The 26,171-nt window shown below is 39.6% G+C and overlaps 1 protein-coding gene across 1 annotated transcript in view; it reads right to left on the bottom strand.

Annotated features, from left to right (window-relative positions):
* Positions 1–26,171, bottom strand: part of lama2 (laminin, alpha 2) — a 156,454-nt gene that overhangs the window by 20,272 nt on the left and 110,011 nt on the right. Inside the window, exons 37-57 of the mRNA XM_034528174.1 lie at positions 25,351–25,493; positions 24,447–24,545; positions 22,511–22,622; positions 18,665–18,827; positions 15,410–15,488; positions 15,201–15,332; positions 13,995–14,111; positions 13,573–13,736; positions 12,736–12,874; positions 11,567–11,669; positions 10,069–10,185; positions 8,554–8,736; positions 8,081–8,086; positions 7,200–7,354; positions 6,639–6,782; positions 3,497–3,630; positions 2,338–2,497; positions 2,135–2,259; positions 1,356–1,518; positions 739–883; positions 309–447 (exon numbers count right to left, since the gene is read on the bottom strand). Coding sequence (XP_034384065.1) covers positions 309–447; positions 739–883; positions 1,356–1,518; positions 2,135–2,259; positions 2,338–2,497; positions 3,497–3,630; positions 6,639–6,782; positions 7,200–7,354; positions 8,081–8,086; positions 8,554–8,736; positions 10,069–10,185; positions 11,567–11,669; positions 12,736–12,874; positions 13,573–13,736; positions 13,995–14,111; positions 15,201–15,332; positions 15,410–15,488; positions 18,665–18,827; positions 22,511–22,622; positions 24,447–24,545; positions 25,351–25,493 — 2,722 coding nt within the window. The remainder of the gene's footprint in view (positions 1–308; positions 448–738; positions 884–1,355; positions 1,519–2,134; positions 2,260–2,337; positions 2,498–3,496; positions 3,631–6,638; positions 6,783–7,199; positions 7,355–8,080; positions 8,087–8,553; positions 8,737–10,068; positions 10,186–11,566; positions 11,670–12,735; positions 12,875–13,572; positions 13,737–13,994; positions 14,112–15,200; positions 15,333–15,409; positions 15,489–18,664; positions 18,828–22,510; positions 22,623–24,446; positions 24,546–25,350; positions 25,494–26,171) is intronic.

The raw sequence follows: 26,171 nt of genomic DNA, 5'->3' as shown, positions 1-26,171 counted from the left end.
TGAAACAGATGATTGTACTTGGCCTAAAAAAATAAACTGTCTAAGTAGCTTAATTTAACAACATTGAAGTGTCATAGACATTTTACATTGACAACATTTGGTTAAAAATGTCATTACATATTAATTAGAAAAAACTTCATCTCCATTATCTTCAAAAAGTGAACAATCCTGCTTTCACTTTAACTGAAATATATCAAATATATAATATGTTTCGGCCTGCTTTACAATAAATACATGTACAGTATATGCGACTGTCTAAATGTGCACATGAATGTTTTACATCAGTGTGTGTGTGTGTGTGTGTGTACCTGTAGTTTCCGATGATAGGCAGCCCTCCAAAATAGATCTTCTGGTTCTCCCTGAGGTTCAGACCAGCAGCTGAGCCCTGAGACGAGGTCACTATCTTCTCCTCAGCACCACTGTCAATGTCCACTATGGTCACCGTGGCTTTGTACACAGTTAAAGAGACATAAATAACAACAGAACGAGCGGACAGAGATGATTTACTTTGACTACTTGTAATTGTTTTCTTTCATATGGAACCAATGTATTGTGTATGTAAATTATGAGTAAAAAAAATAAATGTTTAAACAAAGATAAATACTTATTATTTTATTTTATGTAATCTAGACTAATATAATAGTCTAATAGTCTTATTTGGTTTGTTTCAGATGATCAAATCTCATTCATGCGGCTCTTGGCTCGTGGCCTGGTGTAGATTGTTGCTGTTGTGTGTACCTTGTTTCTTGTTTCTTGACATGGTGAGGGATTTCCAGCGCCCGTCATTGTGGCGGTTAGCTGATACGGCACTGCCAACTCCTGACCCGAGGTCAAAGTTCACCTTCACCTTGCCCTCTGACAGCTCCAGGGACATAAAGTCCTTCTACAGAGGCAGCAGCGGGAAATTGTTTGGAGGTAGTGCAATTTAAAATCCAATAACAATCCAATAACTGAAAGGCTGATGTAGTTACACATTTTGTGGCTAAAATATCAATATGTGAATTCAAAATGGATTTCACATGATAAGAGCACATTCCAGATATTACTCTCAAAAAATGAAACTTTCTGCAGCATGTTAACTATGTCATATGACGTGCGTGTGTGTGTGTGTGTGTGTGTGTGTATGTAGGTGTGTGTGTGTGTGTGTGTGTGTGTTGATTATAATTAGTTTTTTTGTTCTTCTAAAATGTGACACACTTAAATTATTCGGTCGTGGAGGAAGGGTGGTACCTTTTGAAATATTCGTTTTGCAAACAAAGCTAAGTTGGTCCTGGCTATTAGTTGATATTAGTCTGATATTTACATGGGTTATAATCATTTAGGTTTCATCTCCTTTCACTATGTTGCATACGTACCATATCTTCAGTGGCCAAATACATGAGCAGAGATTCTGAGGAAAATGTGCGGAACTTAAAGGTCACGGAGGAAATATTGGGGTTCCACCTGGTGGGCCGTCGCACTGCGGCGTAGCCCTCGCCGTCCAGCTGGACTGTGCCCTCACTATCTGAACGCTGCGGGCTACAAAAACAGATACGAAATACTCCATTTGACTATTGCTTCATTTCACATTCTGTCAAAAGAGTTGGAAATGTCCAAAATAAATTGCAAAGTAACACAGATAATAAAGTCTCCCTCTCTCTCTCTCTCTCTCTCTTGGATATATCCTGCTAATGCCACAAAACTTTCCCAAATCTTTAAAATACAGTTGCAGTGAAACAGCTAGCTGAGCGATTAGCTGTCATTAACGTTACCCGCTGTGGACGAGGACGGACGGCTGCTCGCCACATCATTTATTCTGTTGGCCAAATGCTGTGATGGACTGCTGGTGTTTCCTGCCGTACTTGTGAGGCTTTTATTGCGTTTGATACAACGAGAGTTCTCAGCATCTACTCCAGAAAAATGTAGACACACTTTAGATCTTTTCGTTTTCAAAACAAATATTGCATATTAATTCGGTATAATTTACCAGCAAGCAGTTCTCACAATTGTTTCACTGAAGTGTGATTAAGTGACGGCTGCAGTTTCAAGGCACCCTGTGGCTTCTCTCACAGCTGTTCTGAACAGGCATGTTTTGAATGGGCACTGCACTAGCATTTATAAAATACGAACACTTTATGAATAAGTGTTTGTATACCTGACAACACATCCTTTACAGTCTCCATGTCGCTCTCTGTAGTTCCACAGTCCAATAGGTTTCCCATCCAAGAAGGTCTCCCCTATGCAGCCGGTGAACGTTGTCGTTCGTACGGCATCTGCCTTCTAAAAGATAGGAGGAGGAAAATAATGAGATCAACAGGTTCCTTGATGTTGTTACACACAAAGAAGAGACAGACACACCTTGACAGTGCCGAGTATTCCTCCTACAAACAGGTAGGCATTCTGGTCGACGTCCAAGATGGTGAAGGCCGTGGGCGAGTTGGCACTGGCCGGGGTCGGCATCCTACCAGCCATAGAGCCTTCCAGAGGATATACTGATATGGTGCCATTCAACCCATTACTGGAGACAGAGAGAAGGAGAAAGACGGGTTTGATGTTACCTTGTCGGCCATTCTATATTTCCTGAAAGACAGTTACAATGACTGAAGATGTTGAAGCCACTTGAAATCAGTTTTTATGAACTCTTGGTGCTTAAGATGAATGATAGAAATGCGTAGTGGAACAAATTTGTAGCAGCGCAACCCCAGAGCTGTAAAGTGAAATCTGGAGTTTGTTTTCAAAGCAGGAACAGCGCTTCTCTGTCGAGTAGGGGGACATTTTGAAGACTTATAGTCTGTGTGATCCCAGTGGAAAACACATTTGGGAAATCTCTTGCATGGTAATATATGATGCTGTTGTGAATGGCTCTGGTGTTGGTTAGTCTGTATACGGCCCCAATTTAGCCTTCACAGAGAAAAACTAGATCTACTAGATTACACTGCGTCTCTGTAATGATGCGCCACACTGTCAAGGCTGCATTTCCCAAGTGAGACAACATGTTTTCCACCGCAGCATGAATGGAATGATGTCCTGTGGTTGTTGGGTTATGTTCGCTGACACTATTGGTTGTTGTTTGGATTAGGTTGTAGTGAAGTGTTATATTTTATATCCTTGCCACACCCCAAAATAATAGAAAAAAGTAATGATATAATAATAATAAGGTCTATAAATACTGTGATAAAGATCAGTGAGTGGGACCTGGAGATACAGTATGTGCTATTAATTTGTAATGCAAATGTTGTAAGTTCAGTTTGTTGGATGTTATGCGCTATACGTACGTACGCATGTCTGAATATAATGCAAGTGCAAAAGCAGTGTATCATCATTATGCTCATCAACATTCCTGGTTTTACAAGGTGAAAGTTTAGATGTGCCTATTCGTTTGCATCAGTGTTGGCTTTGGAAGCCAGTTTGAATAAAACACACTGTATATGTGTCAGAGTCCAAGCATGTGCATGCATGTGTGTACGTGTATGTGTGTGTGTGTGTGTGTGTGTGTGTGTGTGTGCTAACTTCTTACCGAGACGCCTCTATTCTGTGCCAGTTCCCATCATTGATGGTGTGATGAGGATATTCCACCCTCCCCACACCTGAACCCACGTCCCAGAGGAAATTCACCTTCCCCTTACGCATCTCTAAGGCAAGGAAATCCACCTGAGACACACGGAAGACATATGCTCAATGTACTGTATATTATCTGTTTTTGAAATATGACATTGTGCACTATATTGCTTGTGATAAGTCATCATGTCAAAAATGAATTGAAGTGAGAAAGGGAGGAGGAGGAGGAGGAGGAGAGAGAAATAAAGACGATCTCTTTGTTATTCAGGTTTGTTGTATTGTATCCCCTAATTTTGAACCAGATTCCTTCAGTTAAACATGTAATAAGCTATCACAAGTTCATCGTATATACAGATGTACTGGATCTATTATGTCTGGGGTCGGTTTTTAAATGTATTTAATGGGTCATCCATGCATTTTGTGCTGTACTGCCATCAAGTTGGGGGTCCTAAAAGAAACAGACCACATGTCCTGACTTTAAGTCTCTAGTTTAGGTACAAAATCAGTGTCAAAATCTGTAAAATTACCCTTTAAATGCTATCGGGAAAATTACATGGATGACATTTATGAAGTAATCCAAGACATTGTGATGGTGGCCATTGCACTAACAAGGAAATAAATTGGAGTTGGGCTGAAAAGCTGTATAAAGTGGTTTTCTCAGCAGTATATTTGCACACAACCCACAATCAAAGTTTCATTTAAAGTGCGACTGAAAGATCCATTAACCTTCCATTAAAAAGTGAATACATGGCAGTTTCATACATTAAGATGTCAAGTGAGTGGATTGTTTGTGCAGCAGCGTGGCATTCTTTCAAGCTTATGGCATCGAGATACTCACTCACTATTTTTGTGATCTTATGAAGATCACAAAAATAGACTTAAAGCGTAAACAAACGAAGGGGGTCTCTGAGAGAATAATTGCGGTTTTAATATAAATCCCTAACTGTGGTGATACATTTTATAAAATGAAGCCTATTTTCTCCACAAGACACGAGAGTGACGGGAGTCAAATAAAGTATGTGGATCGCCTGTGAGGGTTTAACCCCTGGTTGTTTCCCAGCTTTTCAGCCCGACACTAATGAGCATTATAAATGACTGCTCCGTTATCTCATAGCAGATTAAATATTTCAAGTTTAAGTTTTAATTTAGGCAAGATATGCATACTGATCATCTGACCTCACAAATCTCAACCAGAGGTCATCAGATACACCTCTGGCCATCAGCCGTGACGACGGTCTGTTTCCAGCTAAGCAAAGAATGGTTTGGGCGACATTTACTTTAAATAATGCAATAAATAAAATAATACATCATCATTTGTAGTTTCTTCGGCGAAATTTGTATAATGCAACTCTTGCCTTTTCTTCGGAGATGAGAGAACACATGAGTTAAGCAACACTGTCGGCAGTGATGCGAAATGATGATGATTAATAGATATCCCAAAATTTCAATTGAGATTACTTACAGCGGAGAACCCTATCGAGTGTTTATCATTGTGGGAATTGTGCACGAGTGACTGGTGGAGCGACTTCACACCAGCTCTGTTCTGAGGGTACAAAGGCTGAAGCTTTCTCCATCTGTCTCCATCAGTGTATTTTCTTAGGACCTTGCTGTGTTTTGATTAACGGTCGTATTACTTATGTATGAGCCCCCAAAAAAATAAGACGACAATTTTTAGCATATGTTCTCATCTGGATATTGTCTTTGAAGTACACATTCACACACATACATTATTATTCATATAGTAGTATGCACAATTAAGAGATTATTAGGGAGTCACATTTGAAGACACAAATGACACATACGTGTGACTCTCCAGGGTAATGCCGATTATTCATTAGCACAGATCACAGGGCAGCATCTTTATTATTCAACTGGCATTACACACCATTAGTGAAATGGTAGAGGTGTGCACACACAAACAAACGCGCACACACACACATGCACGCATACACACACACACACACACAAACACAAATAGAGCATTACTATTCACGCTGAATTATTCCCTATTAGAGAATATTAGTGAGAGAAACACACACACAAACACACATGAATGTGCGTTCAAGACTTCCCAGTCAGATGAAGCAAAGCAGTGATTTCTCAGGGGAAATCAGGCTAAAGCAGATAGCAACATAAACTTGTTGTTAATTGCTGCTGCTCCTTAGGACACACACACACACACACGCACACACACATACACACACACACACACACACACACACACACACACACACACACACACACACACGCACACACACATACACACACACACACACACACACCTATACACACACACGCACACACACACATATCCCATAACATATTCACACTTAGGGATCATCAGTGGTACCTTAAAACACTAGTGTGCTATGTTTATAAGGGTGTTAGTGAGTGTGTGTCAAGAAGTATTAATTATTCTTATATTAGACAAATCACTCTGGGAGTGTGTGTAGGCTGTGTGTGTGGCTGAGAAAGGGGAACGTAATTGTGTGCTTCTCTCTGTGTGTTTGTGTGTGTGCACACTTTTGGAACATTTTGAAGTATGATGAATGTGCCACAATATACAACCCCTCAACATTGTTTTAAATATGATTAATGTTTTAATATGTAACATATCCATAACAAATTAGAGTGTCAACTGGATTTCTATTTTGTTAGCAATAATACGAAAACCATATATAGACCAAGTTTGATCATAACCAAACACACAATCTCTATTCAAACAGACCTAATGAGTGTTATTATCATTGTATTGCAAATACAACTCTGATTGATATATTTAGGTCTCTACTGTACATAGATGATATATCACAGTTAAGCTTTGGTAATGGTGTTATCTATATTTGTGAGGACCAACTCCTGGTTTTTAAAACATCTCATATTTTGTCCAGAAGCAAAAAGAAAGAAGCTGGTTTGTGATTAAAGAGTACGGTTCAACTCCAGTCATATTGCAGCTCTGGTTATAATTGAGGTTAAGATAAGCCTCCAGAAAATATCTACAAATCAATGAGAATGAGCATACAATTTAAAGCACAAGGTGCTGTGAATTTTTTTATATTTGTGCTAATTTGTGCTTTGTACCCAGTAAATCGCATACTTACATATTTGGCTGATCCCAGGTAGAAGAGCAGGTTATCGGGTGTGGTGGTTTTAACATTAAGGATGATGGTATTGTACCTCCCTTTCCTGATATCAGGGCGATAACTACGGAGACAGTCACCACCTGATGACACTGACACTTTAATCTGGAAAGAGGAAGAACAAGAAGAGAAATTAATATAATATCCACTTCTTTCTAATTCTTTCTGTAATTTTCAAACATTGCCATTGTGACCCAAACTGACTATTTTAACGTTAAGAGAAGAAAGATTAAAATCAAGTATTTGGTAGATCGTAAAAAGAAGCTTTAAATTACTGAAATGGAAAACATGGTTTGGAGAGAAAAGAGGAATGGATAGCCACTTTTATCTTTTACAAAGAAATGACCAACGTTAAACTGCACTTGCAGGAAATACAGCATAAATAATACATGAAAAATAATTGCATAAATTAATTAACTTTATTAAACAATACTAGTTAATATAAGGTGAGTTTACAGATATTTATGACCGTGCACGCTTAGTAAATGATTGTAAAAGTTGGACAGTGTGTTGATGACTTACTGAGTTAGCTTGTTTCCTAGCTTGGTTGATCAGTTCCTTGATTTGCGAGATGTTACGCCTTAAATTGTCCTGCAGCTGTTTGATTGGCTGCAGCTTCTCCAAGAGCCTGTCGGCTTCATCCTCTAAATCCTTCACTTTAGCTCCTGCAGCGTGGACTGAGGGGCGAGAGATAAAAGTAGAGCAGTGATACAGAGCAGTATAGTAGTCGTTATCATAAATACTGCACAGTGTATTAGAGCTGAGACAGCATGGAATGATGGCAGCTGTGGAAATCACCAATATTACTCAAAGAAGGAGAAATATGGAGGACAAGCGAGAAAGATGGTGAAGCCAGCGAGAGCCGAACAATTAGTGTAGCTCAGCATTCAAAGATAACTTTTTTTTATACCATTTCAAATCACATATCGGCTTGAAATAAGATATATAAGTACATATAATAGATAAGATTGAATAAGATAGAAATTAAAGAGAGATGGAAATAAAAAGAGAGAGTTCCATGCTTTGCAGAGTGCAGAGCTGTCATGCTCGAGCAGAGCCGGGTATAACGGAACGGAGGCATTATTAGAAGCAACTACTGTTTACTGTACAGCTATTAAAGATGGTCATAAAACTAATGGGTGGTGCACCGATACTGTTGTTGAAATCAGATCATTTTGTCATTGATCTGGCCCAAAACCTGCCATTAAACAATGCTGTTGATGAGAAAGCGTTTTAGTGGTGATAGGAAATGTCCTGACAAATTATTTCACAAGGAAAGCCAACAGATGCCTAGACATTTGTGCTGGCAGGCAGTTAACATTACACTCATCTTTATTAGCATAGTATTGGTGCACCACTTATAACAAGAAGTGCTTATACTAAGGTAATTGAAATATACATACTGATGGCTGTGGGGATTGAAAAAAAAAAGAAGAGAGAGACAAAAGAGACCAAATGTCAGTTTCCGGGTGATTTCACCAATGTATGTCTGAGACAATACCCCCCCGAAAATTAATAAATTAAAAAGCAGCATTTAAAGATCTGGGCACTGAGTTTCCAGTTTCAGGTATTACTTTGTTTGTGAAACTACAATGTTTAGGAGGAAAAACATCAAGTTAAGTAAGTAATGGATAAACAGGAAATAAACAAATATTTTCATACAAAAGAAGTTAATTAGTACATTATTTCAGAAAGCGGTTATAGTTCTTACTGACTTTATCCAAATGGATAAATATTTAATTTGCCGATAAATGTCTTTATTGATGCTGAACTAGCCCCCAAAATGTTAACTGTAATATTCAAAACACAAGATTGTCCAGCTGCTTTGACTTGTTATCATGTTATTATGGAACGAGCCAATAGTGAAGAACTTTACTGTTTTTTTCTGGGTCCTGGATCATCTGATTGGCTGCATTGACCGTGTCCTCCAGCTCGGTGTAGTTCCTCTGTAGGCCGTGGAGTTGCAGGTTCAAATCCCCGAGGCGCTCCAGGACGTCGATGGCCGTGGCGTTAGCATCTGCTGCTACGGCCTTCGTGGCTGCTAGCTGAGCTGCTGTGTCTGTCCAGAACGTGACAGAAACACACGCTTTACAAGTGACATGTATCAGTAGCAGAGCATTACTGAGCTCACTAATGATACGTAATGTCCAGTCAAAATGTGAATATGATGGCACCAATTCTTTTTTTATTATACTTATGGGGGAACTTAAACCTGAGTTGCTTATATTGTTTAATTTTATATTGAGACTAGAACTTCTGGATGCATTTGTCTGTTGTTTTTTCTTTGTTTGGTTTACAGTGGGAGTGGAAGACCACAAACAGAAGAGTGCCATCCCAAATCATTTTGAACTGGCGTTGCACACATTCACAGATCCAAGTTGTCACAGGTCCACACTACATGATTAGTCCAATTCAATATTTCTCTAATCTCTAACTAATGTAGAAATAGAAGAGCTACTCACAATGGAAATATGTACAATAAATGTTTGTTGTCAGTGAGAGTATCACATATTTAAAAACAAGTTTTCAAAGTCACAGTTAGTTGACAGAGAACTAGTATAATTTCCTCTTCATATAAAATAGTAAAGTCCATTATTTGTATGTATATTAACTGTCAACATAGTATATTATTCAGATCAGTGTAGTTTTTAGTTCATGATTTTAGTATGTGTGGGATATACTGTATCTTCAGTCTATGTTTGTTATATATTTACTGCACGAGACAATTTTGTAATGTTCTATCATTTGCTTCACCCCATAGCTAAGACTATCCTGCTGACTCCTGAAACATAGCAGACATTGGGTACTTAAAGCTGCCTTCATCTCAGCAACATGTTGTCTTTGTTGGCTTCGAGAGCAACTCTTCATATCGTGAATTGTTCAAAGTCCTGTAGATTTACAGCCATGAATACCAAACTTCTTCTGTGTGTTAGAGGATCATGGTGTTTATGATTGTAACACCCATCCCGTCAGCTGATAATCATTATTGACTTTTAATACAAGGTCTGGTAGACTCTGTGAAAATCAGACTGATAACCATTTAGTTTCTGCAATCTGACCGCGACATGTATTGTGTTCACTCACTCACATGGATTTGAATTGGAATTAAATAAGCTGTGTTAACCTCTGGGTCATCCCATTTTACACTCTGTTTACCGGTTTTCTGCATGTTGATCCCAAAGCAACCATGTGCATCACTGTGGCTCAACAACGTCACTATCACTGCAGTGTATTTCTCTGAGTACAGACATGTGTCAAATTCAGTTTACCAGAGCAACTGACCTCTATCGGCACAGCGATATTGATCCACTCTCTCTGTATCTCACTCCTACGCACACACACACACACACACACACACACACACACACACACGGTGTTTGTGCAGTCATACCATTGGGGATCGCGTTGAGCGTTGCCATGGTTCCGTTGACAGCTTTCAGCAGGTCTTTGGTTTTGTCTCTCGCTGCTTTAACTCTGCCCTTCAGCCCCGCCACACCATCTGCATTCTCTACACACACACACACACACACAAAGATGATGAGGGTTTGATTTGAAGCCATGGTTGCCTACTAATAAAAACACATCCCCCAGCTCTCTAATGGGAATAGTGACAGAGTAAATCATAGAGGCACATAAAGAGTGACATTAATAGCAGTTCAACTGTTTAAGACTTGTGTACACTATGAATATGAGAGAACTGCAATCCATTTAAAGACTTCGCAGGGGATGATGCTCGACGAGGTGTCCATTATCAGGAATGAATGTGGGGAGTCTGCTGCTCGTCGGACGGTTGCCTCCGTGAAGTCCATTCACTCCTGATTATGGACACCTTGAAAGCGAATATCCTGCTTATACCATGGCCACCTGCCAAAGGAAATACAATTAAGACCATTTTTCCTTTTCCAACCCAACAAATATATTCATAAGCCATAACTCAGGTTCCCTGATAACTACTAAGGGTTTGCTAATAGCTGCAACAAGCACTACCATCCCATAAGGTTCTTATGCAATGGAGAGCAATGGAGCGGCTCCGACGTGCAATGTGAGACTAGAAGACTCAAATGTGACGATCACGTCACACCAAACAATACAGTACGTATTTAATTTCAAATTAAGTTGTGGCAAGTGCATTTTAGTAAAAAATTGTTCAGTGACGCAATGAGAATACAATATGCACTTAATTTTGATATCATATTTTATGCCAAGTAGTTTTGATGCAATTAGTACGCTGTTATCAATATGTGTACGTATTAGACTATCCAGAGGGTGTACAGCAAGTTGTATTTTCAGCTCTATTTTTATAAATTACAATATGCATCGTATCGCCATATATTGTATCGTGACACGTGTAATGTGATACGTATTGCATCGTGAGCTGCTTGCCAAGACACAGCCCCACTATGCAGCCATGTCAATTGTCCCCAAATCAATGTCAAGATTACCACAAACAAACGTGTAGCCTGCTGTCGACGGCAGCCTGAAGCAGCTTGTTGAATGGCGTGAGACGATCACTTAGATGACACAAATTAACAGAAAATTCGCAGTGTACGTACTTCTTGCACCGTGTGTGTGAGTCGCCACACTGTGGTGTTCAGAGGATGAGGCCGCGAAGGACTACCCTGATTATTGTAGATAAGATATTAATTATTCTGTTTTTTCATTTAATGTAGGCTATGTCTAACGTTGAGGTGTCCGCAGCATTAAAGTTAACAGTTAAGTAGTTTCAAACTGTCGTAACTGTTTTATCAGGTATTATTAAAGGACTTCCTCGAGAATCAGAATTGCCCCAGAGCGTGGTATAAAGCATTGTATATATACATATAATATATATGATGTTCTTTATGCAACATATTGTACAGAAACAAAGTCACACAATCTCTCACACACACCTTTGACATCATTTTGAAGTTGTTTAGCTTGGTTTAGCAGTCTGTGACTCTTCTGATGGGCCACTTGAGCGGCTTCCTTTACTGGGACCTCTGGATCTAAAGCCTACACGCACACACACACACAAACACAAACACACACACACACACACACAAACACAAACACACACACACACACACACACACACACATACACACACATACACAGAGAAAGAGACTTCAAAATCTGAATTAACATGCCTTTACAAAAAAATGTCCAGAATTATTTAGATCGCACACATGATTCAAAGCACCGCTTTTAGCACCGCTATATTGCGTTGCTAAAAGATATTCTAAGAAACGCATTCAGGAGACTTAAATTCTCCTCAACCCATTCTTTCTTTGCCTTTTTTTTTTTTGCCCTTTCACCTTTGGCCATTTACCGAAGGGAGTAAAAATAAAAATAAAGACAGAGGGGGAAAAATGCAAATAAGGAGGATGAGTCGAAAAAGAAAAGGGTAACGTGGTGGCACGCAGAAGAAAGGAAAATAATTTAAAAAAGGGTAATAACTGATGATGGAACAAATGGGGAAAAGAAAATCATAAACAAGGAACCAAGACAAAAGCAAATAAATGGAGAATAAACAAAACAAGTATTTGACACAAGAACAAGAACACGGAAAAAATACATTTTTAACATTAAAAAAAAGAAGGAAAAAGGAAAGAAAAGAGACATCTCAGGTGTGTGTGTGGTCATGATAATGAATGAGGGCGAGCGGGGGAAAAAAAGGAGGAAGAGAGACAGAGAAGTGCTTTGATCTCTCAACCATGACTAATGGAGAGCCCAAGCTTACATTACTGTTACTTCATGCAAGACACACACACACACACACACACACACACACACACCATCCTCTTACGCCGAGAGTACACTTTCATAGGCTTGATACCTAGAATGCATGCATTGATATTTACAGTATGTATGAAGTACATGAAGGTAAGGTAGATTACATATAGTTAAAATATTCATATACAGTTCAGCTTTTGATAGTAAAAGTATTGGAAAACATAGCAAGGGAACATCTTGAACACAATGGGCATATTATTAAACCCTGAAAGAAATCAGCTTTCTGAATACAAGTCAGACATTGTGTGACGGTGAGCGCATGCGTTTTCTGTGTGTTGCCACCTACCAGTGCAAGTGCCTCGCTTGCCCTCTGTTTGGCTGCCTTCGCCTCCTTCTCCGCTGCATCAACGTTTGCTTTAATGTTACTATAGGCCTTGAAGGCAGCTGTTGCGTTGAAGGAGAGATTTTTAGCTTCAGCCAAAATACTGTGAGGAGAGAGAGGACAAAAAGAGAGAAACGGCTGTGAGTTCTTTCTTTATATTTTGATGTGTTATGAATGCATTTTCAGTAATGACAACATAAATGAGGGTAACTCCTGAGACACATCATTTACCAGTATTAATATATCATGTATGGTATTGAAATCAGAGATTGTCAAATTGATTTGTACTTCTTACATTTTTATTTTTGTCCCAATCAATCATTTACCCATTCATGTTACAGAAACTCATTAGGACCAATGGTCCTATGACTGCGTATAAGCGCCATTGTAGTATAAAAAACCATGAAGTATCCTGCGGACGGGGGTAATCTGTAAAGTCTGTTAACACTGTTGCCTCACAGCAAGAGGGGCCTGGGTTCAGTCTTGGGACGGCCTGCCCTCCTGTGTGGAGTTTGCATGTTCTCTTTGTGTCACTGGGTTTCCTCCAGGTTCTCCGTCTTCTTCCCACAGTGCTGAGATTAATTGATTATGCTAAATTGCCCGTAGGTGTGAATGTGAGCGTGAATGGCAACCCTGAGTTACAGATGATGGATGGCTCTATGACTATTAAATGATTATAGAGTCTGTACATCTATAATCTACAAGGTTAATCATCTAATAGTTTTAGCCCTGTCTCGGGCCCATATGCTTTACCTCGATGGAAACATAAACATTTCTGTGGTAATGTGTTTATATATTTACCCATCCAAAATGGCAGCAGATTCGTTGAGCTGCTTGGCGTGTTCCTCTGCGTCGTGGACGTGATTGGCCAGACTGCCATCCCCTAAACCACCGGTGAGGTGACTGACTTTATCATCCAGCTGGTCATGAAGAGGACCGAGCTCTCTACCCATCTCCTCCAAGTCCTACAGACAGAAAACAGAGGCCTGGTTGACGGACACATTCAAATCCCTTTCTGTGCATCTACTGCTGCTATATTGCCATGTCCATGGTAATATCCTTGAAATTATTTGAGGTAATAATAATAAAATGAATGCCATTACAAATAATAGAGGGAAGAAAAGAGAAAGGAGACAAAGTCAAAACTCAGCGAGATATTCTCTTTACTCCTACGAAGTGAAAGGTGACTGATTTACAGGCTTCCACTTGGTTGACATTAGTACCTCTATTTCCTTGTTGATGTTGTCAGAAAGCTGGTTTGCTTCATCCAGCAGACGTTCTCCTTCTCCGAGAACCTCCTGTGCTTCTTGTCTCACCCCGCTCACTGCAGAGCGCTTTCTCTGCAAAAAAACAAACCAGGGTGAATAGCTGCAAAAGATAATAATAATGTGTCAACGTATAAACATGCAATGGGCAAGTAATTGTGAACAAAATTCCCATTACAATGTCCTAAAGCTCCAAGTGATGCCATCAATTGGTTTGTTGGTCTGACCAACAAACCAACACCTTAAGATCTTCAATTTATTGCGACAGAAGAAAGGCAGAAAATGAATTTCCAGTTATTGGCTTTAATAAAAGCAGTTAGAGAAAGTGAGGGACCCACAATTGATGACTTGATTAAATGAAAATATGAACCCCCATGTATGGAGTGTATATACCACTTTCCTCAGTGCATAAAGCTTTTCTTAATCGAGAAAAACATTGCAGGGTCACAAAGACGGATAGAAAGAAGGAGAAGGATAGAGAGTGTAGTGTATGTGTGTGGGATCACTGCAGAACGCTTCCTCTAGGACATTTATAATAACCTTCCCAATAAATGCTTGTTGTTTTGCTCTGTTAGGGATCTGTGCTGCCTGGGAGCTTTCCTTGGTGATGAATCGCTTAAAGAATACACTGAAAGGCTTAAAAGGAAAATAGGAATAAGTAGTGAGTTGAATAGATGTTTAGATAGTTGGATGGTTTTTATGATTCTTGAGGAGTTTTTCCAAATCGTTGTGACTCATTTAAAAAAACGAATGTGATTTAAGTCAGTCAGCTCACATGGATTATATTGATATAACAATTAGTATAGACAAAGTCTTTTGTCCAAAACCTGGTAATTTATCTTTTAGCTACACCTCAAAATCTGGTGACAATTGTTGTTTCTCTCTTAAAAGAAAATCAGTTCAAGATTACTCTGTCGATCAAAGTAATCCAATTGTGTTGTTAATGTTCGTGTCATTCTTTCGCACAAAACACTTTTATCTGTTTATCCTTTGCTTGCCACAGTAAAAATCTAACATGACAGAATTTAATTATTAAATCATTTGAATAGTGGTTAATTAGACTACACATGCTTGACAAAAGAGTGGCCATGATTATGTACGTGATGTAGCATTCATATAGAGTTTGCTTATTTAAAGCTCGTATGTGGATGTGTGTCTGAGCACCTCCAGGGCTGTGAGGTTAGCTTGGTTTTGTTCAGCCAGTGAGCCGGCCTCTCTCGTCTTTCCCTGGGCGGAGTGGAGCAGGTCCTGGGCGTCCTGCAGCTTCCCCTCATGGTCTGACAGCTTCTCTTTTATCTGGGGAAGCAGAACGTTCATGTCATTCATTTAGGGAAATCAAAGACAACAGAGTAAAGATGAGAAGTTATAATTACCTCTGCTTTGAGGTCTTCTGTGGCCTGATGGGGGTCGCCAAATAATCTCTTCACTTTCTGATACAACTCCTCTGCTAGGCTGGAAGAAGAAAAAAAGGAGCGATTAGAATATTGACATATGTTCACAGCTTACGAAAATTGATGAGTCGAATACGTTAAGAGTATGTGAATGCAACAATGGAGAGGAGCGCTATTGTGATGTGTGGCAGAGCCTCTGCTAGTGTGCCACTCCATATGACCGAATGTTGAAATGCTGGAATGAAATTACACATTTTCTTCTATTGATCCCTCAGGCTAAGTTGGATTACATCGTGGCAGTGTAAAACATTGCAAATCTCGTCAACACTAATGTGTTTGTGGACGGTTGAAGCAACACGTGCTAATGTTCACCACAGCATGGCATGTCAATAAAAGCAAAGTGAACGAGAAGATGTGTGTGATGAAGACATCTTAAGACATTAACTTTGCATTATATCCGCTCATTTTAAAGCAAGATACCCAGTGCTGTCAATTCAACTATTCAGAGAGTACAGACACAACAAGAAGTGTTAGGATGCCTGTCTGCTCTTAGTGTGTGTCCCCCCCCCCCCCATCGTTTTCCCCTCCTGTCTGTTTTGTTATTGTGGGCCATGTGCCTAATGTTTTGTTTTTGTCAGCCTAGTTTCCACCCCTGGTTTCCGCCTACGGCCACACCCCTCTCCTTTGGCTCAGCTGGGGCTCGTTCCAGTGAGTACCACCAGCTGATCTAAGGCATATTAGGAGAATAAAGTCCTCACTTTGATTTTGCAAACAGCTGCGTGAGCGTGCGTTTGGGTCCACACCACGCCACACACCGTAACAAGAAGGATCAGGCATCACGCTTTGTTAAAGGAGCATTTCATCACTTATTCACAGCTATGCCATGCTGTGTTCACCTGAAATATAGTGAACGACTATTTCCAATGTAAAGACATAGTGGAGTTATGTCAATCTGGCATGCTTATGCTTCCCAGTGTGTGAGCCCCACTAGCTACCTTATCGCCGCAGCTCTGCAATGTTCTCATACTGCAGTTACAGCTGACAGGACACGCCCCCCTCCTCCCCCTAGGTAAACACTGTTCCTCATTCCATTTTGCCCTCAACTAACGACAGCCTGTGTTGGCACTTCAAAGAGGAATTTACTAAGAGCGAGCTTGTTCTTTTAGAGATTAGAGTTTTATTGCAATAAATAGGGTTCATGCGAAATTATGAGAAAATCCCAATCTAAGACAGTCAACATCATCATATGAGAAATATGTTTTTTAACTACCAATAAGTAGGCCTTTCACGCCACCTTGAGACGTGGTCGGATGGCATGTCATATCTAGTTCTTTGCTAGCATAAGCAAGCCCCTTGAGTCCACTGCTGTTAAATATTGCAGTGAAAACAATCTTCCACGTGAAGTTGAAGTTGTCTGAACTTGAATTGACCCGCCCATCATGATTTCTAATGCAGCCTTTTGTACATTCCAATTTTTCTCCTTATACTTTGCTTTGATAAGAAATTCCTTCTCACTTTGGAAGTATTTAAAACAATTAAATAAGCGTATGTTTGGCAGAGTCCCTTAATGAGCCTTATTGTTCACCTTCAGCATTAATTAACACAGGTGACACCACTCAGAGGACAATTTCACACAGTTTAGGAGATACATGCAAGGTAATGACTGGATTTGATTAAACATTAATGAACCCCATAGGGACAAGTGCAAGGAAAACAGAATATATTGATATAAGTATAAAACAAATGGGAGGAGTGTTATGAGCTAACTGACTAGTACAACATTTCAATATTGAACAATATAGTATATGAATGAAAAGTTAACCTATGGAAACATTAAACTTGTATACTGTAACTGTGCTAGCTTTGTTCATTTTGCCCTTTATCATGTATTGATGCTGCTGCTCTGGTAGAAATCTCAGGGTTCAGTCAAACAATCAACTGCAGTCTGACGGACAAGCGGCGATTACCATTTGTCTCTCTTATTCTTATTCTCATATATTGTCTCCCGCTACAACGCTCTGTCCGTCTGTCAGTAGTTCTCCTCTCCCTGTGACTTTCCTTCTCACTGCACATTCTTTGTATTTCTCTCTCCGTTTCTACCCCGATGGCGATACAGTGCATTTAATTAACGCATCGACCTCATCAACATTTACTGCTGAAAGAGACAGGCAGAAAGAGGGGGAGAAAGGAGGGATGAAGAGAGTAGATTAACAATCCCATCGAGTGCCTTGAGAGAGCGAAATTAAGAGCGAAAACAGTGAGAAACACTTTGTTAAAACATCAGCAGAAAGTTGTGGCTCCGGGATGTGCAGCAATCCAATATCTGCTCAGTGGAAGATGTGTGATCCTGTCGTCAACACATATAAGTGAATAAAGAAATCAAAGGATGAACAGGATTGAAAGGCCCTTCACAGTTAATCATTTTGCAAACATTGCTGCGTGTTGCGGCATCCAAGCTTTGTTGCTCATAATAGAAATACATTAACAGAAGCTATTGGTTACATGGAACACTAGAACAACACATCCAAATATCTGAAAATAAGAAGCTGATTTAGAAAAATGTCACATTACAACTGGAGAGACTGAAATAGACTGACATTTTTAGGACTAGTGTGTTTTGTTCAATATGTTTTCTGCATATATTCTTTTTTATAAATGTATTGACATGTTTTAACATTTTAAAACTGCTTTATATTTTGTATGACTGGCCGTTGTTTTTTCTTCTTCTTTTGTTCGTTTTTATTCCTGGTATGTTCTCAAAAGAATAAAAACATATTTATTTCTGCATGCTAAAAATACAATTTAGATTTCTGTATGCAGGTGAAATTTCTTAAGGACACATTTTTGCATATTACACTTCTGTCTTTCTCCATGTTTCTCATTGTGCAAGTTCAGTGACATAAAAAGTCAGCGGGGAAACACCCTGCAGAACGAAAAAGAGGGATTGCGTCGCAGCAGGAACGAAGGCTCACAAGGTGAATGATGAGCATGCAGGTGAGTGAAAAATAATAACACAGAAACAACTAAACAGGTGAAAGAAAAGTGTGGCTTAATGCAAACAATGATGCTCAAATCAATCGACAAAACTTGAACAAAAGAAACACTAAGACAAATAAATAATTGACCGCAAAGAAAGTGCTCAATAGCAAAAATGCTCAAATAATCAAATATATGATCTATGATCTATGTGTGTGTGTGTGTGTGTGTGTGTGTGTGTGTGTGTGTCTGTGTCCATACTCCATCTCTTCCTCTGCGATGCTCTTCTTCCCTCCCAGTTGTCGTTTTCTCATCTCGGCTAGCATGGCCTGGATCTCCTCCTTCATCTCCTTCAGGCTTTTTTCTGGAGTTCCATCTCTCCTCGAGAGTGTCTGGTTCAAGTCTGCAGCCTTCGACTGGAGGTCTGGACACACAGTCACACATAAAGACGGCTGTGAGCAAATAATATTGTCCACTTACCTAACAGCCCACATTTGGCAACCTCTAGCAAATTCTAATGCCGCTATTCCATCATATACATTGGTCTTAATTATTGCATATATTAATGAGTTTGCCTAACCAATTGTAAATATGGAGTGAATTATTGTGAAGGAGAATTAGGCTTCTTGTGCATTTTAGCCCACACAGTCTGTAGATAAGTTATTCAATCATATTTTCTGTGAGTTTAACTAAAATCATATATTTATTTTATTGATTGTTAATATAATATAAGACTAAGACTCTACAGCCATGCCACCCGCTCAAAGTAGTCGTACTATATGCGTTTATCTACAAGTGCAATCTTGTCTTGTCTCCTTCATGGTACAATTCCAATATAGTACAATGTACTACATAATTTAAATTGATTAAAAAACAACGATCTAACCTTAAAGAATAGATGAAAACATAAATATGAATATTTTTGTAAAAATAGATTGTATTTCTGTTTCACTGATACAGTGTGTGGAAACACAATTTGCTATCGTATACTGAAAGAAAATCATCTGTACACATAGAAACATGCAGTATGTAATATTGTACAAATATATATATATATATAAATACATATATTTCCATCAGAGCAGACAGCAGATGGAAACTCTGCCATTTCAGAGCTTCATGGCTCAAACGGTGAGAAAGAAAAAGAAATCCCACCGTTTGATCTTAACTCATTTAAACACAGACACACACACACACACACACACACCATTCAAAGCCAGATATTTTGGCAGACGTCATGTTTTCCCTGCTTTTATCAAATTAAAAAGCAGTGAAATCTCAAACCAATCAATGATGAAACTGCACTAAAACACTGCTCATTTGAATAAAAGTGCTGGAACGTAATGAGGAGTGTATGTGTGTGTGTGTGTGTGTGTGTGTGTGTGTGTGTTCAAGAACAAAACAGAGGAGGGTAAAGAGGTGTGTTGTGCATAACTGTGTGTATGCAGCAAGATGTTTGCTTGTGTGTGTCTGAAGTGATGGTGTGTTCCTCTCTCATTTGAAATGTAAACGTGATGTGTGTGCGTGCGTGCGTGTGTGTGTATGTGTGTGTGTGTACATCTGTGGTTGTGGCAATGCAGAATTACCTATCATTTGAAATGTAAACATGATGTAATTAGAGCCAAGACCAAACTAAAGCCATCATGCTAATGAACAGCTGTACTGCATGTGTGCACAGGCTGCATTTGTATGTGTACGTGTGTGTACTGTATGAGTGTCTGTGAGTCTGTGTGTGTTTGTGTGTGTTTGTGTCACAGCTATATAATTACATAGTAGGATTTAAAAGCCAATTAACCACTTAAAACGTGGATGGAATCATATTATGGTATCTAGTAACCACGGGCACACGCAGATAGGAAAGTACAGTATTTTCTTGCCTCATTGTGTGTGTGTCTGTGTATGTGCACAGTTGTATGAATGTGTGCACATCTTCATTGGTGTTTGTATATGTGGTGAGTTTGTGTGTGTGTTTGTGATAGCCAATAATTAAGTCTCTAATTGCTACTCTCAATCATCCATCATCAGAAACACACACACACGCACGCACATGCGCACGCACACACACACACACACACACACACACACACACACACACATACACACCCAAGTGATTAGGCAGAAGGCCAGAGAGCTAGGAGCAACAACAAGGAGAAGACAGTTTCATCACAGTCAGAATGTGTTGGCTGTAACTTTGTTTTGTTCCCAGAAGCCATACAAAATTCATAATGGTTAACAAAATAATTAATTATTTGAACTACATAGAGCAGATTTTTTTAACATTAGGGAGAGTTACTTAAAAGTAGATTCAAACCTGCTAAAATCCAAGTAGGACGATTAGAGCAGTTCAGGGTTAAGTGATTTTGACAACTATTTCCATCAACATTCAAAAATAATTGTAGTCTTGACAGTCTGAAAGGATCACATATTGAAAGGTAGTAAATATAGAGGACACACTGCACGACAGGCAGTTGTGCAACGGATCATAAAACTCACGGTTCGGATGGTGTCACAGATCGGATCAGCACAAAAGACAAAAGGGAGCAAATATAACTATAACAATAGTTCCCTGATCACGTTGTTATAGTCATTTATAGTGTTTTTATTTCTTCATAAAAACACACAATTCAAATGATAAAGTAAATCAAACATTGTATTTTTATGGATTAAAACAAATCGTGTCATTAGCTCTACTTAGAGTGAGTGTAAACAGCTCATAATCCGTATCTCATATCCACTTATGTTGTTGTTAAAACATCTCCTTTAAACAACTGGAGCTATTCAAGTTTCTCACAATCACTACATGTTTACGAATTTACGTGTGAACACATCGTGTTAATGTTATAATTTACTTTTGCCCAATTGTCATTTTTACTGAACAGAGCCTGAACGCCTCATTGGTTGTTTACAATGTAACGTTATCAGAGAAAATTCCATTCACGACACACCACTATTATTACTTATTTGATTAAAAATGTTTTATCTTAAGACTAGACTATTTAAGGAAGGCAGAGAAGCAGATAGAACTGGCTGGGGTTGTGCAAAAGGAAGGTGCCTTCTCTTTCACGTGTCGAGCCCCAGCAGCCACTTAAGAAGAGCTCGACCAACCCCAACACAAACGGTGAGAGTGACCTACAAGGTGGCACTCCTGGCTGAAGATGGTGAAAGGACGGCTTGAACAGAAGGTTTGAACAACTCCTGTCGACTGACAGGATATTAGTTCCCACATGGAAAGACACTGATGGCCTGGAATCACAGCAGAAAGCCCTGAGACCCCCTTTAGACTTCAGAGATACCTCTTCCAGTGGAGCGTATGTAAGGGCTGTGGCTTTAATGTCACAGGAGAAAAAACACATCACACGCTGGTCACACAGCCAGTGATGCAGGGGCTGAGCGCGGAGATGCTGCAGCTGCATTGACAAAAGCATACTGAGGTTGAAGTGAACAACTAACTGTTACTCACACTTGCAGAGAGAGAGAGAGAGAGAGAGAGAGAGAGAGATAGACAAGAGGTATGAAGCCACCTCTACCAAAGTGAGCCACCTGTACCACAAAGTGCTGCCGGTGAGATCCTATTGTCCACCAGTGGGAACATACTGCAGCATTAAAACCTGAAGCTGTGGATCGACATGTTTGTGGTATGTATTTGTGGTATGTGGCAAAAACACAAAAACATAATGACCGTGTGGAGCCTCTCCTTCAAAGTGTGGCCCTAATAGAATAACAAAATAGTGCTTTATTGTTTATTTTGACCGGTAAAACTGACAATAGTCCTGATAGCAATGACACTTCCTTATCATAGCATTTATTTTACATCCAATTGAACTTTGAAGTCATTCTGAAGATGCTACATCTTTGTTTAATGTTCTGCCCGTTAAATTAGGCACTTCATGAGCTTTCTTTTGCAATCTTTACATATTCTTATCTATATCCCATTACCTTCTAATATAATACCTTAAATGTACCACATGCATTTCATACAATGTTATATAATGCAAGGTACTCTAATGATAGATGAAACTAGTGAGACAGTACAGATGAATCCAGAAATCCCAGTTGGCAGGATATGGAGTCAGTTAATGAAGGAGAGGTGGTGTTTGTTTTTGCTACCTTGAGCTCCCAGCAGTGTGTCCCTGATGAACTGCTCCAGGTCCTCAGCTCGTTTATGAATCCTGTCAGCATCATCCTCCACCTGCTCTCCGTCAGCAGATACCTTGGTGGACTATACACGCACATACACACACACACGTTATAAAATAATAATAAACAAGTGTTGAATAAGTTAACATATTGACTTCTTTTGAGGGGGAGGGAAAAGTCAGAGGAATATATAAAAGAATGACAGAGGATGATGGCAATACATACAACACACACACACACACACACACACACACACAATCGATACTATTCAGTTTGAGCGGGAGAGAGCCGTTCAGTCTCTTTTACCCTCTGTTTTTCTTGTCTAAATGTGCACTCCCCCCCTCTCCCACACACACACATACACACACACACACACACACACACACACACACACACAGACACACACACAACAGGAGAATGAGAGACAGACATGAAAACACATCCTAAGATACTCACACACACACGTACGGAAAGAAAGAGCAGGTAATTATTGTTGTTATTTGACAAGGCTGTGCCATATCCTTTTTGTGTGTGTGTGTGTCCGTGAGCGAGTTTGTGTGTGATGGGGTGTGGATGATAGCAGCGCTGTCAACAAATGTCAAGGCCCCAGTCCCTAAAAGGGTGTAGCTTGACAGTGTAAATGTCAATGTGTTATTCTTCCTCCACTTGGCACTTGTAGAGCCAAGTATTCTAGGATTCTTCTTTTTTGTATTCAGGTTAACTTGTTTTAGAGACATAACTGTGTCTCTAGAGATTGGTAAGTAAAAAACTAAAAGTTTGTATATATTCTGGTATTCTGTACAAGCGCAATGTGGTAAAACATTTGTTTGATGCAAAAACATTAAAGTTGAAATTTACTTTTAAGCCAGCATGCATTTACTACCAGGCACAGGCCCTGTGGCCTAATGGATCCCTAATAGCTTCTGACTCATTAACATTTGGAAATTCAATACCTTATCACGTTTTATGATCCCAATCCTGATCTAGATCCAAATCCTTTCATATTCTATTCATATCTCTACAGGGACCCTGAAAGGTTCAACTGTTTGTGCGAATTTAATTGAAAACTAGTTTTCTAAAATACTCTATAGAAGTATGATATAAATTGTCACAATAAGGGCCTTATGGTGTTCTAGACCACGACTACATTGCAAGTGGGTTCCTGTTTTGTTTGTATAGTGAACATGCAAGAGGGCCAACAAGCACACAGTTCACATTCAGCCCTTGTCATTAGTTTCATGTCATTCTGCTTATTGACAATTGCTGGCGTAAACAACTAAATGTAACTTTAGTATATTAAGAAGAAAACACAGTTTTGAGACTTTCATTATATCAGTTTTCTACTTACATGTTGATATTCCAAAATGTATTTGTGTTTGATCAAAACAACCAAACTGCAAAATGGAGTTCAATGGTATTGCATAGGGAACAGAGGAGTTAATGGGGGCCTACAGTCTACTCCGTGGTCATCTAGGTATTCCAATGTCAAATTATTTGTCCATTGCCCAGGTGGTTAACTAAGGTTTCAGTATTCAAAAGTGTCACAAAGCCTTCTGACAGTCCTACTCACACTTCACCAACATGGTAGAAAGGAAAAGGGGGGGAATTAGTTTCTGTACTGCTTTTCTGTCGATGCAGCTGGCGACTGGTGAGACAGTTTTTTGTATCGTCTCTACTCCAATGCCCAGCTTGTTGTGGAAGTGACAAGACGTGTGTCTCTGCTGTCCTATGTACATTACTGCTGCCCTTAACGATGATCTGACTCCCCACCACAGTCTTTATTTGACGCATCTCGTTATTTTAGAGACAGACAGCGAAAGAGGGCGCGAGACGGACAAAGAGCGAAAGTAAGACAGGCAGTGACTAAAGTCGAGCCAAAAGAAAAACAAAAGTGTTATGTCTGTACCCTGCTGTGTAGTTGGTCCATCTCAACGACCAGTGATCCAAGGTTGGAGTCGGCCAGTTGCAGTAATCTCTCCGGAGCTTTCTGAGGTGACAGCATGTGCTGCAGGAGAGAAACAGAGGGATGAAGGAATTACAGAGAGTGTCTGACACATTTTGGCCCACGGCGAGGCTTTTGAACTACCTGGCTCTGTGCTGGAGAGCCAAAAAGAAGAGGACGAGCAGGGGAGGGCAGGGGGCAAGAAAGGAAGAAAACATATCTAACATATAACATATCGTGAAAACAAATTGAAATGGTAACGCAACCACAGCTCAAAACGTCTTATCACAATTCCTTGGAAACGGGGTGCTAATTTTAGCTAAAGTTAAAGTTTAACATCAGGGTGTTGCATCATGTTGTTGACAATAGCACCAAATTATGATTTGTGAAGAAGGAGGAGAAAAATCTTTTTGAAAACACTTGAACACTTTTTTACTTGCTTTTCATTTCTGTATATATATGTATTCTATCTGTGGTGAAAAGACAAAATAAAGTGTAAAAAAAAAAGAAAACACTTGTAAAGAAGTACACTATAATATGTTAATAACAATGTTCCTCTGAGTAGTGCAGGTTGAGTGAGTTTGTGCAAGTATCGCATTAACTCTGTTAATGTCGGTCACAGGTTATAAATCAGAAGCCTGCTTTTGTCTTCTACTCTCTGACATGGAGGAATCAGTTTCAAAAACAATTGTCAAAGTTTAGATGGGTAAACCTGACACTGTCATCACTGTAAACTGTTTACTGTTAGTAAACAACAGTGACTTAAGGGAGTGGGGTTAAGCCACATCTCAATCAAAGTCCCTCTTCTGGACATAAGTTAAAACATGATTGAAAATGTCGTTTCCAGCCAGGTGGAGACATATTTTACCTTGAGTTCCTCGGTCATGTTCTCGAAGCGGTACAACACTTTATACGGCGGTGGGAGGGGTGTGGTCAGGGTGACATCAGTGATTATGCGATGGAGGCGGTCCATATCACTGATCAACAGACCCGAGCACTCATCATCGCAGGCTAGAGAAACAAATATAAACACACAATTAGAATGCAATGAGGCCAACTCAATCTGTTAGAGAGGCACGGACGGTTTGGTTGGTTTTGTGTGATGGAAAAAGAAAGAAAGGATGTCCTATATGTGTATTTTTGGTACTGAGTCTGTAAATACTTCAGCGTGAGATCGTAGTGACTGCTTGTGTCTTTGTGTTTAAGTGACTCAGAAAGACAGGGCTGCCGGGGCATGAGCACACACTGCAGGCTAAAAACACACAAACTACACAGCACAGACACACCAGGGGATTCACTCGAATGGGAGCATATACACATTGCTCTTTATAATGCGTGTGTGAATTTATCTGCTCCTCTGTAGCCCGAGGATGATTTATTGCAGAAATGATTATTTCTGACAAGGGAAATCAAAGACGAATAAAATAAAAATAAAAACAGTTTTTCACTCAATCAATTTCTGACTAAACAAAGAACACACAAGTACACCAATGCACTAATGCAGTCACATGCATGCACACACACACACACACACACACACACACGCACACACAGGTACGGTACATGTACAATACATTGTGTGTGGGAGTAAATAGCCGCTTCTCTGTGGTGCTGGTTGGTTCCCTCTACAATGTTTAGTGAAACAGGCCAGATTAGCTTCTTTCTTACTCTACTTCTGAGGAGTTCACA

This window comes from Cyclopterus lumpus, chromosome 24, assembly GCF_009769545.1.
Source record: "Cyclopterus lumpus isolate fCycLum1 chromosome 24, fCycLum1.pri, whole genome shotgun sequence".
NCBI lineage: Eukaryota > Metazoa > Chordata > Actinopteri > Perciformes > Cyclopteridae > Cyclopterus > Cyclopterus lumpus.
The sequence above is the reverse complement of the archived record's forward strand: the minus strand, read 5'-3'. Positions and strand labels throughout refer to the sequence as shown.